The sequence below is a fragment of the Amyelois transitella genome, chromosome 31 (assembly GCF_032362555.1).
Source record: "Amyelois transitella isolate CPQ chromosome 31, ilAmyTran1.1, whole genome shotgun sequence".
NCBI lineage: Eukaryota > Metazoa > Arthropoda > Insecta > Lepidoptera > Pyralidae > Amyelois > Amyelois transitella.
Genome location: NC_083534.1, coordinates 4,070,415 through 4,084,139, shown reverse-complemented (window position 1 = coordinate 4,084,139; position 13,725 = coordinate 4,070,415). Strand labels below are relative to the sequence as shown.

General features: G+C 38.0%; 2 protein-coding genes across 2 annotated transcripts; one reads left to right on the top strand and one right to left on the bottom strand.

Annotated features, from left to right (window-relative positions):
* Positions 1-94: 94 nt before the first annotated feature.
* Positions 95-7,762, top strand: LOC106138597 (WD repeat-containing protein 74). The gene is made up of 9 exons (XM_060953180.1): positions 95-251; positions 529-683; positions 2,016-2,114; positions 3,358-3,481; positions 4,171-4,351; positions 4,727-4,816; positions 5,154-5,352; positions 6,743-6,882; positions 7,565-7,762. Exons 1-9 carry the CDS (start codon positions 188-190, stop codon positions 7,734-7,736), a joined length of 1,224 nt encoding a protein of 407 aa, XP_060809163.1. The 5' UTR covers positions 95-187; the 3' UTR covers positions 7,737-7,762.
* Positions 7,763-8,670: 908 nt separating this feature from the next.
* LOC106138591 (uncharacterized) lies at positions 8,671-13,081 on the bottom strand. Its single transcript, XM_013339780.2, has 5 exons — positions 12,917-13,081; positions 12,605-12,693; positions 11,895-12,019; positions 10,898-10,974; positions 8,671-8,798 (listed from the first exon to the last, which is right to left on the bottom strand). The coding sequence occupies exons 1-5, from the start codon at positions 12,990-12,992 to the stop codon at positions 8,671-8,673; spliced, it is 495 nt and encodes a 164-aa protein (XP_013195234.2). The 5' UTR covers positions 12,993-13,081.
* Between the last annotated feature and the right edge of the window lie 644 nt (positions 13,082-13,725).

Sequence of the window (13,725 nt, the reverse complement as noted above, 5' to 3'; positions counted from 1 at the left end):
TTTAAAAGATTTCTTTTACAAAAATTAAATTTAGTAGAAAACCGCAACACACGCGCAACACTACACTGGCAGTGACAGTTTTGACATTGACAGTAAATAAATTCAATTGCTCAGTCAGCCTCACGTGTGTTTTGATTACGATGTGCGGTTATTTGTGAATATTTTGCAGAACAATTACAACAGAACTATGTTATTAACAGAAGACAAAGAGGTCGACATATTCGTCGCAAGTAAAATAGGTTCTTTTAAACGTAAGTCCACAAGTTCTAATTAATTACCTTAATCAATTCCTTCTATACCCTACTGCCCCGATAATTTTTATAGATATCGTGAGAGATCACAAGGATAAAAACACTATCACTTGGTGCAACAACATAGCTGAATAAATTCCACTTAATTCCTAAAGTCTATCTTGTGTTGCTCTATGACATTCAAAAGCGGCTCCCCCAAACTAAAAAAGGGGCGCAAAAAGCGCTAACACCAGAAAGATGATGATGACATTATTTCTTTTATAATTGTTTATTCCAGATGTCAAATACCACACGGACAGTTCTAAAAACAATAAGAAATGTATAGAAAATCTTGTTGACATAAAATCTCTGCAGAAAGATGACAGCATTACATGTATGGAGTGGGGGAATGCTGATCAGACAGAGATTCTACTAGGGCGAGCTAATCAGGAGGTGAGATATTATTTTAATTTTTTTTTTAATATATATGGGACAAATTACACAGATTGAGTTAGCCTAGAAGTAAGTTCGAGACTTATATTACTTGTATTAGTTACTAACTGAACGATACTATATGTCATAATAAATACTTATATAGATAAACATCCAAAACCCAGGCAAATCAGAAAAAGTTCTTTTCTCATTATGTCCTGACCAGGATTCGAACCCGGGACCTCCGGTGTCACAGACAAGCGTAGTACTGCTGCGCCACAGAGGCCATTATTGTATTGTACTTACAACAAAATGGAGTTCACCCACATCACTAACATCACACACCAACTGTCAATCATAGAAAAGAATATGACACATTAAGCCAATAGCAGCGAAGCGAAGACACGCAGCGCCTTGCTTTTAGTATACCTCTAGGTTTGGATTAGAGACATACTAATTTAGCAGAGTAGTGGTTTATTTTAAATAACGGAGCACTCGGTAATATAAAAGACATTTTATTTTAAGTTACATATAATATGAGAGGCGGAGACATGATATGAAAGTTAAAACAAAATCTATCAAAAAATAGAATCAATTCAAACATGAAATTAGATGAAAAACCTCTAAAACTCTAAAGAGGTTTGTCTCTCTAACACTTGCGAGTCAATTGGCTGAATGTCTGACTAGGCTGAGATTCAGCATCCAGAAGGTCGCAGCCCGCACCCCCCATGTCTTCTTTGCTGTTCATCTCTGCCCCCAACAGATATCCTCCTTTTTTTGAAGGCTCTACTGACCATTCCGTGAACGACGATGTGTGTTTTTACTTATGTTACTAATCTAATTCTATCATAAAGCCAAACATCTAAATGTGGCTTATCAGTCTCTTCAAAACTGTTTAAAACTTATTATTGTCAGGTTGGTTGAAAAGGATACCACTAAGGGATAAGCCCGCCTTTGTACTAAACTACTGTTTTATATTTACTTAATTACTGTTGGCTCTGTCTACCCCGCAAGTAATATAGACGTACATATATATGGTCACGTCTATATCCCTTGCGGGGTAGACAGAGCCAACAGCCTTGAAAAGACTTAATGGCCACGTTCAGCTATTTAGCTTAATGATAGAATTGAGATTCAAATAGTGACAGGTTTCTAACTCATCCATCGCCTAAAAAAGAATCCCAACTTTGTAAGCCTATCCCTTAGTCGCCTTTTACGACATCCATGGGAAAGAGATGGAGTGGTCCTATTCTTTTTTGTATTGGTGCCGGGAACCACACGGCACGGCATATATAGACGTGATTATATATACATATGTATGTATGTATGTAACTAAAATGCATAATGTTTCAGATCCAAATCTATAACACCGAGGGAAGGACAGTTACAAAAACTTACACGGCCGACTTCGGCACAGGACATCTTGTGGGCCTCGGCCGATGTAAACGGAAGGTAAATCATTCATTCTTTCATTCATTCATTAGAATAGAATAGATTTATTTTCAAAATTGGATACAAGGTATCACTTATTGACGTCACATCACTTAAATCCAATTATAACTACTACCGCTTCCAAAGCGCATGTGTAGAAGAAGCGGCGGAACAAACTACACTGCAGCATTGTCATCGGACGTCAATATACAAATATACATACATACATACATAAAATCACGCCTCTTTCCCGGAGGGGTAGGCAGAGACTACCTCTTTCCACTTGCCACGATCTCTGCATACTTCTTTCGCTTCGTCCACAAAATATACAAACACAGATCGCTTAAATCTAAATCGTGGGCGAATGCACATTGTCTACATTAAAAAACATGAATGAATGTAGAACATTCATCACAATATAAAAAAAAAGTACTCCACGATCTCAAGTTATGTACTGTTAAGCAGGAAATTTCAAATAGAGCTCTAACTAAACTGCCAGGAAAAACTAAAAATGTGATAGCTACAAGTCTGTTGGGCACTGGAATTGTTGAAATTCAAAATATTTGACGGCCTCTGTGGCGCAGCGGTAGTGCGCCTGTCTGTGACACCGGAGGTCCCGGGTTCGAATCCCGGCCAGGGTATGTTGAGAAACGAACTTTTTCTGATTGGCCTGGGTCCTGGATATTTATCTAATTTATAGATAACTAGCGACCCGCCCCGGCTTCGCACGGGTGCAAAATTCGGAAAAAATTATACATAAAAACCTTCCTCTTGAATCACTCTACCTGTTACAAAAAACCGCATCAAAATCCGTTGCGTAATTTTAAAGATTTAAGCATACAGACAAACAGACTAAAATAGCGACTTTGTTTTATACTATGTAGTGATAATTCATTTATTTGATTTGCTACACACAATTTACAATGTACATAGAAAATAACAAATTTATAAGGGTGTGAGTTGCAGCATTGTTGTTATGCCGTGTGGTTCTCGGCACCAATAAAAAAGAATAGGACCACTCTTTCCTATGGATGTCGTAAAAGGCGACTAAGGGATAGGGTCATAATTTTGTCATTCTTCTTTTGATTAGTGACAGGCTAGCAACCTGTCACTATTTGAATCCCAATTCTATCATCGAGCCAAACGGCTGACCGTGGCCTATCAGTCTTCTCAAGACTGTTGGCTCTGTCCACCCCGCAAGGGATATAGACGTGTGAGTTGCAGCAACACAAAAAGGTCATAATTATGACGATGCCTGTTCAAGGTCATAGCTGCATTATCCGCTGGTGTGGTCAAGATTTGGAGCAGAAAAGAGGAGTGTACCATAGAAACTGGTAAACTTGATCGGATGAGGGTGTGCGCTGATGATCCAACTATGTTCGCTACAGGTAGGGTCTCCTACATACTATACCTACCTACTGCTGGTGGGACTGAAGCCAGGGGGGGGGGGAGAAGAGAGTCTTCTTCCTCCTCCAGGCTTTTAGTCCTGGTAGGCAACTGGATGTGTTACCATTGTGGCGACATCTATACGCCACATACATACATACATACATTAAATCACGCCTCTTTCCCGGAGGGGTAGGCAGAGACTACGCTCTTTCCACTTGCCACGATCTCTATACTATACGCCACAAGTGACAAAAATAAGATAAATAGAATCACACGATGATAAACTTTGAAATGATGGAAGACGATTTAAAACGGGTTTTTATTTTTAATAGTAGCACATGTACACTTCGATAATGTCACAGAGTAGACAGAGCAGCGACATGAAGTGAGTGAATGAATCTATGATTCTATAAAGGCGCGAAGTTTGAATTATATTTAACACGCGACGCTGTCAGTCGAAAACAGCGAAAAACCTAAATCGCGCAAGCAAAGATTTCACGAGGGGTAGGCTTATAAACTTGGGATTCTTCTTTTAGGCGATGGGCTAGCGACCTGTCACTATTTGAATCTCAATTCTATCATTGAGACAAATAGCTGAACGTGGCCTATCAGTCAATTCAAGACTGTTGGCTCTGTCTATCCCGCAAGGTATTTCGACGTGATTACATGTATGTATGTATGTCTACAGGGGGCGAAGAAAACGATCTGAAAGTCTATCGTATTGGCGATGAGACACCAATTTTCTCCGCGAAGAATTTGTCACACGACTGGCTTCAACTGAGGAGGCCCGTGTGGGTGACCGACCTGGCCTTCGTGCCGGGCGAGGGGGGGAACCTGGTGGCGGCATGTTCGAGGCATGGATACGTCAGGTAAAGAGTTATGAATGTGGATGAAGCGAAGATAGTGTGCAGAGATCGTGGCAAGTGGAAAGATGTGGTCTCTGCCTACTCCTCCGGGAAAAATGCGCGATTTTTTTTTTGTATATATGTATGTAGGTACTAGATGCCGCCCGCGACTTCGTCCGCACGGAAACCCTATCAATCCCGCGGGAACTCCGGGATAAAAAGTAGCCTATATGTTATAGTGGGTCTTCAGCTACCTATAGGTATGCCAAATTTCATCGTAATCGGTTCAGTAGTTTTTTGCGTGAAAGAGTAACAATCATCCGTACTGACATCCTGACATACTCACAAACTTTCGCATTTATATTATTAGGTAGTAGGATTTTCTTTTTTTATTTTCAGATTATACGACTCGCGAGCCCAACGTAGACCAGTTATCAACGTGGATTTCGAAATGGCCGCCACCTGTATTACGCCTAGTTTTGACGAGCGGTGAGTCACCAATTATTATAATACTAGCTGTGCCTGCGACTTTGTCCACGTGGAAACCCTATCATAATTTAACAATCAATCTTCAATCAAGGCACTCCGGGATGAAAAGTAGTCTATGTTTATGTTACACATTGAACATACGTTGAAATCCATGGAAAAGATATGGTGCTTCTATGCTTAAGTGGTTCGTGAAAAAACCTGACTTAGGTGAGTCAGGTTTTCCATCCAGGGTCCATGGTCAAAGGCGCACCCCGGGCTCCTCTCCGCGGTGAGGATGCAACCGGGACTAAAACCAATAGAAAGAAGACTTTTCGCCAATTGTTTTTTCCGTCTCCAGCCAAGTTTTGGTGGGCTTCGGCCGCGGCCAGCTCCACCTGGTGGACCTTCGCAGGGGCAAGCCTGACAAGGGCTACAAGGGTGCAACAGGGGCCGTCACCGACGTGGCCGTCTTCCCCCGGGAGAGGCTCGTGGTCAGCTCCAGCCTGGACAGACATCTCAGGGTGCACCAGTTCGATACTAAGGAGCTGGTTTGTAAGGTAAGTGGAACAAGACAGGAGTGTGGCGATATCTCCATGCCGTAAGTGTCTAACAACAGCAAATCACGCGACTCTGTCAATCGAAAATAGGGAATAGGCTTACAAACTTGGGATTCTTTTTTAAGGCGATGGGCCAGCAACCTGTCACTATTTGAATCTCAATTCTATCATTAAGCCAAATACATAGCTGAACGTGGCCATTTAGTCTTTCAAGACTGTTGGCTCTGTCTACCCCGCAAGGGATATAGACGTGACCATATGTATGTATGTGCCTGCGTCTTTGTGCACGTGGAAACCCTATCATAACAATCAATCCCGCGGGAACGCCGGTATAAAAAGTAGCCTATATGTTATTCTAGGTCTTCAGCTACCTACATACCGCACTAATCGCCCAAGCATAGGTTTCACGGATACATACATAACTACATGTTAGTATAGGAAATTTTATTTTTATTTATTTAAATACAACATAACAAATTGTAGTAAAAATATACATAGTAGTAAAATTATAAGGTTACGATCTGCACTACAATTCAAAAACAGTGTACCTACATACGAAGACCATATAAGAAAATGCAAACAGTTAAGAGATACAATATATGATAACGATATATGTAGATAAATATTAAATAAAAAAAAAATTTGGTTTACAAAAACATAGACAGGATAAACATTGAGATTGACTAAAATTTTTCCATAAGCTTTTTATTTACCATACATACATACATACATTATGGTCACGTCTATATCCCTTGCGGGGTAGAAAGAGCCAATATTCTTGTAAAGACTGATAGGCCACCGTTCAGCTGTTTGGCTTTAAGATAGAATTGAAATTCAAGTAGTTGATGAGTTGCTTGTTTTTGAAATGAACGCCGTGTGGTTCCCGGCGGCATTAGAAAAAAAGAATTGGACCACTCCATGTGTTTGCCATGGATGTCGTGCAAGGCGACTAAGGTACTCATATAAACTTGAACTTGGCATTCTTTCTTTTTAGGCGATGCGCTAGCGAATGTCACTTTTATATGAATCTCAATTCCATCATTAAGCTGAACGTGGCCTATCAGTTTTTCCAAGACCGTCGGCTCTGTCCACCCCGCAAGGGATATAGACGTGACTGTACATGTACCTGTGTAGATACAATTTTCCTTATTTTTTTACACAGCATTACCGCTAAACGTGGCCTATCAGTTTTTTCAAGACCGTCCGCTCTGTCCACCCCGCAAGGGATATAGACGTGACTGTACATGTACCTGTGTAGATACAATTTTCCTTATTTTTTTACACAGCATTACCGCTGAACGTGGCCTATCAGTTTTTTTCAATACTATCGGCTCTGTCCACCCCGCCAAGGGATATGGACGTGACTATTTTCCTTCTTTTTTTTAAACAGCATTACCTAACATCGAAACTAGCAAGAGTATTGGCTCAGACTGAGAGGAACACACCGCTGTTGCGTACACCCGACGAAGCGGCAAAGACGGAGGAATTGGACGAGATGGACCAGCTGTTCGATGATATGGAGGCTGTCGGGTGAGTTTCTACAACACACACTCGCATACACACACATAAACAGTCTCGTGTATGTATGTACATACTCAAACAAACACACATACATACATACATAGCATGCTGTTACGCTAGTTTCTACAACACACACACACAGTCTCGTGTATGTACACACTCAAACAAATAAACACACATACATAAACATACACACATACCTTGCTATTACGTGACATTCTACAACACACACGCATACACACACACAAACAGTATCGTATATGCGCACACTCAAACACACATACACACTCATACATACCTTGATTTTACGTGAGTTTCTACAACTAGTCAAATATTCTCAAAATGAAAACAAATATAAAAAAAAGGATAGGATCACTCCATGTCTTTCCTGTGGATGTCGTAAAAGGCGACTAAGGGAGATAGATGCTTATAAACTTGGAATTCTTTTAGGTGATAGGCAAACTGTCACTATTTGAATCTCAATTACGTATATCATAGCCAAACAGCTGAACGTGACCTTTCAGTTTTTCAAAACTGTTGGCTCTGTCTACCCCGCAAGGGATATAGGCATGACTATATATATGTATGTATTTTAAATTTCGAGAAGATTGGTTAAGAAGATAACGCGTGAAAAGACAACAAACAAACAAAATAACGTTCGCATTTATAAATCATTATTTTTTTTTCACAGTGAAACACCAATCGAATCAGATCCAATTCCTACGAAGAAAGTCAAGTCCAATCCGAAAGAAGACTCCGATGAAGCGATAAGGAATCTTCTCCGGAAAACAGAGAAGACTAAGAAGAAACGGGAACAGCGGAAAAAAGAGAAGAAAGCTAAAAGCGTGTTCCATAACGCTTAGAATATATTATATTTTTTTTGTTACGATGTATTTGTTTTATTTAAATTTCTAACAACAGTCTGAAAATCGCACGGGTATCATTTATACATATTAACCTTCCTCCTAAATCACTCTATCTATTTAAAAAAAAAACGCATCCGTTGTGTAGTTTTAAAGATATAAGCTTACATACATACATACAGACGCGGGAAAAGACGTTGCTTTATACTATGTAATGAAATGATAAAAAAAAAATATTTCTTTTTATGGATTGTCAATTTTAAATCAAACAAAAAAGAAATAATTAAAACTTTTGATATTGGCAATATAATAAATGAAATACATATACATATAATAAATGAAATACAACCAAAAATATATCTTATATATAAAATTTTCGTGTCACAATGTTCGTTCCCGTACTCTTCCGAAACGTCTCGACCGATTGTCATGAAATTTTGTGCATAGCATATTGAGTAGGTCCGAAAATCGGCCAACATCTATTTTTCATACCCCTAATATTTTCTTTTTTAACTAGAAATTACTAAATAATTATTTATATTAATAAATAAATATATACGGGACAAATTACACTGATCGAGTTATCCTCGAAGTAAGTTCGAGACTTTGTTACGAGATACTAACACAACGATACTGTATTTTATAATAAATACTTATATACATAAACATCCAAGACCCGGGCCAATCAGAAAAAGTTATTTTCTCATCACGCCCTGGCCGGGATTCGAACCCGGGACCTCCGGTGTCACAGACAAGCGTACTACCGCTGCGCCACAGAGGCCGTCTATATGGCAAAACAACGTTTGCCGGAACATCAAGAAAACTTATAAAAGTTAATTATTTCAACATCTTGATTACATTCAGTAAATAGGAATAAAATAAGCAGGTACTTAGGAATAAAATGAAACTACTTGAATGATAAAATTAATTATAATTAATTGTGATTATTTGGAGTGTTCTCCTTGTCAGCACACTGCATCATCCCCCACAGAATCTCGCTGTCATCAGTCTTTGTGTCTATGCAGAACGGCTGTAGAATTTTACGGGCCGAGTTCTTTATATCTGATATGTTAAATTAAGGAATTAAATTTATTAGATAGGTATACTAATACTAATATTATAAAGCTGAAGAGTTTGTTTGTTTGAACGCGCTAATCTCAGGAACTACTGGTTCGAATTTAAAAATTCTTTTTGCGTTGAATAGACTATTTATTATGGAAGGCTTTAGGCTATATTACATCACTCTTCAACTATAATAGTACGAGATCCGGCTGCAAAATCACTACGTTCATCGCGTAGTTAATCAAACTCACATTTTAACATACATTTATGAATAGGATAATACATAGATAATAGGGTGCCAGTCAATAAGTGGCCGCAAGTAATTTTAATTAAATTAATGTTAATTAATTTTCCAAAAAAAATTTCGTTCACTTGTTTTTTAAATAAAATATCATCCACATCATAGAAATGTATGTAAAGAATTCGAAAATCAATGGGTGCCGTTACACACTCGGCCGCAACTACTACGCAGCCAGGTGTAAACAGGTAATATTTTGGTCTATTTATACGTTCATGTCGTACACGCATGTTTTTTATATCAAATTAAAGCTAATTTTTTTTTTAATATGATGATATATCGCTGCCTGTGAATAAATAGCCGCAAATTAGGGTTGCTAGCTGTTAAAAACTCGAGGTATCCGAGATAAAGTGAAAGAGAGTTAGCGCGTAACGCCACTTGTTAGACAAGGATGGCGAGTACCAGCTGTGCGAGTATTTGAAGCCATTGCGCACGCGTATAGATAGGGTTCTCAACAGTGCAGCTAAATTATTCTTATAAACAATGTTTTATTATGAAATAAATATTTTCTTATTTTCATTTTTTTTTTGCAGAATTTTAATTACTTAATTATAATTTTGGAGTAAATGTAAAGTCGTTCGTATTACTGTTTGCATCGCTGGCTGAGAACCCAATCTATTGACGCGTGCGCAATGGCTTCAAATACTCGCACAGCTGGTACTCGCCATCCTTGTCTAACAAGTGGCGTTACGCGCTAACTCTCTATCACTTTATCTCGGATACCTCGAGTTTTTAACAGCTAGCAACCTTAATTTGCGGCCATTTATTCACAGGCAGCGATATATCATCATATTAAAAAAAAATTAGCTTTAATTTGATATAAAAAACATGCGCGTACGACATGAACGTATAAATAGACCAAAATATTACCTGTTTACACCTGGCTGCGTAGTAGTTGCGGCCGAGTGTGTAACGGCACCCATTGATTTTCGAATTCTTTACATACATTTCTATGATGTGGATGATATTTTATTTAAAAAACAAGTGAACGAAATTTTTTTTGGAAAATTAATTAACATTAATTTAATTAAAATTACTTGCGGCCACTTATTGACTGGCACCCTATTATCTATGTATTATCCTATTCATAAATGTATGTTAAAATGTGAGTTTGATTAACTACGCGATGAACGTAGTGATTTTGCAGCCGGATCTTAGACTATAAGGAGCGAAATAATAATGGAAAATGTGAAAAAATCAGGAAGAATTTTTCACCTTTGAGGGCTTCAATGATGGTCAAAATAATTATTCTACGCGGACGAAGTTGCGGGCACAGCTACTATTAAATATTATTGTGGATGAAGCGAAATAAGTGTGCAGGGATCATGACAAGTGGAAAGATGTGGTCTCTGCCTACCCCTCCGGGGAAAAGGCGTGATTTATGTATGTATGCATGTAAATATATTATTCGACTAGTTTTTATCAGCATCAGTGCAGCTGTAGCGTAGTTTGTTCCGCCGCTTCTTCTACACGTGCGCTTTGGAAGCGGTAGTAGGTATATATACTAATATTATAAAGCTGAAGAGTTTGTTTGTTTGAACGCGCTAATCTCAGGAACTACTGGTTCGAATTGAAAAATTCTTTTTGCGTCGAAGGAGCAAAGAAATGATGGAAAATGTGAAAAAACACGGGGAAAATTATTCATCCTTGAGTGATGCTCAAAATAATTATTCTACGCGGACGAAGTTGCGGGCACAGCTAGTAATTAAAATTTAAGTGATGTCTCCTAATTAACTTTTTCAAGAGCTCTGGGTCTGATCATCATTCAGCTAAGTAAAACGTGTATTTATGAAAAGGATACACCCCTTGGCCACGTCCGGCGGCGCGACGAAATCAAAACGTACACCAGTCAGCTCCTTGCCGAGTTGGTATGTCTCTCTGGAAAAAGGTGAAAAATTTAAATCAAATCAAATATAATTTTTGTGCAACACAGGTTAAAGGCTGTTAAATATTTGTGATCATCGCTGTGAGCTTGTCCTAATGGACGTACAATATCGTATTTAAAATAAATTTCAATGTAAAAATATACAAGCAATTAAATTAATGTGTACAAGAATGAAATTAAAATAAAATAAAAAATTACAAAAGCCTTATTTGATTTGTCAATTAAAAAAAACCATTATTATAATAATTTCATCTAGAAATTCTTAATTTAATAAATCTTTATCGTTCTAGAAAAAGGTATGGTCAAGAGTACCCGAAACCGACCGAGCTTGCATGAAGAGAGTTATGAATGTAGATGAATGTATGAATGAATGAATGAAAGATATATTTGAAATAACTCAATGAACACAAGCTTCTCAAATACATAAACATAAAATAAATTCAATAGAACTCAACTCTAAGCAGGCTCCCCGTCTGACCTCTGCAACCTAAATAAGGGTACTTAACCCTTTTTGGATCACGGTTACACATCCAGTTGCCTGAATATCAAAGTTTCCTCGCGATGGTTTTCCTTCACCGTAAGAGCATTGGTTAGCATTCAAACTAATATACATTACCAACCACCAATTAATAGTTTCTGAAATACGTACAAAAATCTCAGTTCTATTAAGCCACAAAGCTGAATGTAGCTTTTACTCTTTTTGAGACTGTAAACGCTGTCTACCCATACATACATAAAATCACGCCTCTTTCCTGGAGGGGTAGGCAGAGACTACCTCTTTCCACTTGCCACGATCTCTGCATATTTCCTTCGCTTCATCCACATTCACAACTCTCTTCATGCAAGCTCGGCGGTTTCGGGTACTCTTGACCTGACCCTTTGGAAATAAGGCCCTTATATACGTAAGACTCACTTAGCATTGTCCAATCGGTTCTGGTCGCGGTCCCCTATGGTCAACTTGGACTCAAACGCAGCACACACGCGTTCCAACTCCCCACTTCGCCTCGTCAACTCAGCTAGACGCTCTGTCAGTTCTGCCTGAGAATACATATGATAATATTATTCATTCAATGTTGTGTGAAGTGTAGTGCCGTGTGGTTCCCGGCACCAGTACAAATAAGAATAGGACCACTCCATCTCTTTCCCGTGGATGTGGTAAAAGGCGACTAAGGGATAGGCTTACAAACTTGAGATTCGTTTTTTAGGCGATGGGCTAGCAACCTGTCTCTATTTGAATCTAAATTCTATCTTAAAGCCAAATAGCTGAATGTGGCCTATCAGTCTGCTCAGGACTGTTGGCTCTGTCTACCCCGCAAGGGACATAGACGTGATTATATGTATGTATGTATCAATGTTGTGAAACGAAAAGATGCGACAATCATTAATTGATGAATAAAATCCTTACTAATATTACAAATGCGAATGTTAGTTAAGTTTGTTGTCCCTTCACTATTCTAATACTACCTCATGTTTTTTGTGCAAAAAAAAAAGAATAAATAAATTATTAGCACAGACAAATGTATCTCATTTAAGGGTCATCAACCCCCTGGTTTGGTCCAGATTGTCACATCCCTGTTACATGCTTCCTGAAGATGCCAAATAATATGACAAGTAGATACTTACATTCAACTTAATTTCATGAGCTAACTTTGATTCCAATTCAGTTTTCTTTTTGCAAGCTTTTAACTGTTGTTGTTCTTTTTCTATTTTCTCTGTAAAAAAAATTTTTTTTAATGTACAGCTTCATAGTTACATGAAACGCTGAATACTTAGGTTTCTAGTGTATATAAATTATGGTACAAGTATTTTATGAGTACTGTACTTTTGATTACTATCACTAAAAGGAAGTGGAGCCCTACTAAGTTTATTTACACGTGAAAGAAGATTTTATAAAGGAGCGCAAGAACTGAAGGTTTCATAAATTATTGGGCTTACCATCAACTTTCGCACGAAACGCATCTAACTGCTCATTTATTTGTAGAAGCCATGAATCATTAATATCCAGCCCCATTTTAAGACTACAATATTAATAATTTAATTTTAATTAGAGAAATTCAGAAGAAGATTTTTAAATGTAACATCAACAGTAAAATTCAAAACAACGCGATGACAATTGAAATGACAATGACAACGTACAAGAAAATGACCTAAATTGAATGATTGATGCACAGGGATGACCAAACGGATTGACCGACGTATTAAATTTAAAAAAAAAAGCGTAGTAAAAAGGCGTTCTTGTACTGCTAACAGGAGTGCTATTGTAGGGGTACATGCCTTACCTTTTTTGTCTTTCTATTCTTGATTATCCGAAATAATAGATAGCCTTGTCAATGTTCGTGAATACCTACGTGAGCAGAAACAATTTGCGAATCGCAGGCAAGCGTTAAAAAAGGTTATTTGACTAAGGACAGTACCCTAATGACAGAGCGATATTTTGTTTTTTGTTAAATGTTATCAGAAAAATCACATAAAAAAATTTATTGGTAAAAAAAAACAACCAAAAAGTAAACTGCATTAAATAGAATCTGGAACGCCAAGATGACTGTGTGTGACGGTAGACTGTAAAAATTAAAGTTCTACGTGGGTGGTGCCGATATTATTGAACCTACCTTTCCACCTTCTGTGGGACCTAGCATTATCCCTCAGCTGAATCGATCGATTATGATCTTATATGGTAGATTGTGTATCCGAACGACATGAACAGTGCCGTCGCGTATTGTAATTTTTTGGAACTATTTTAATCG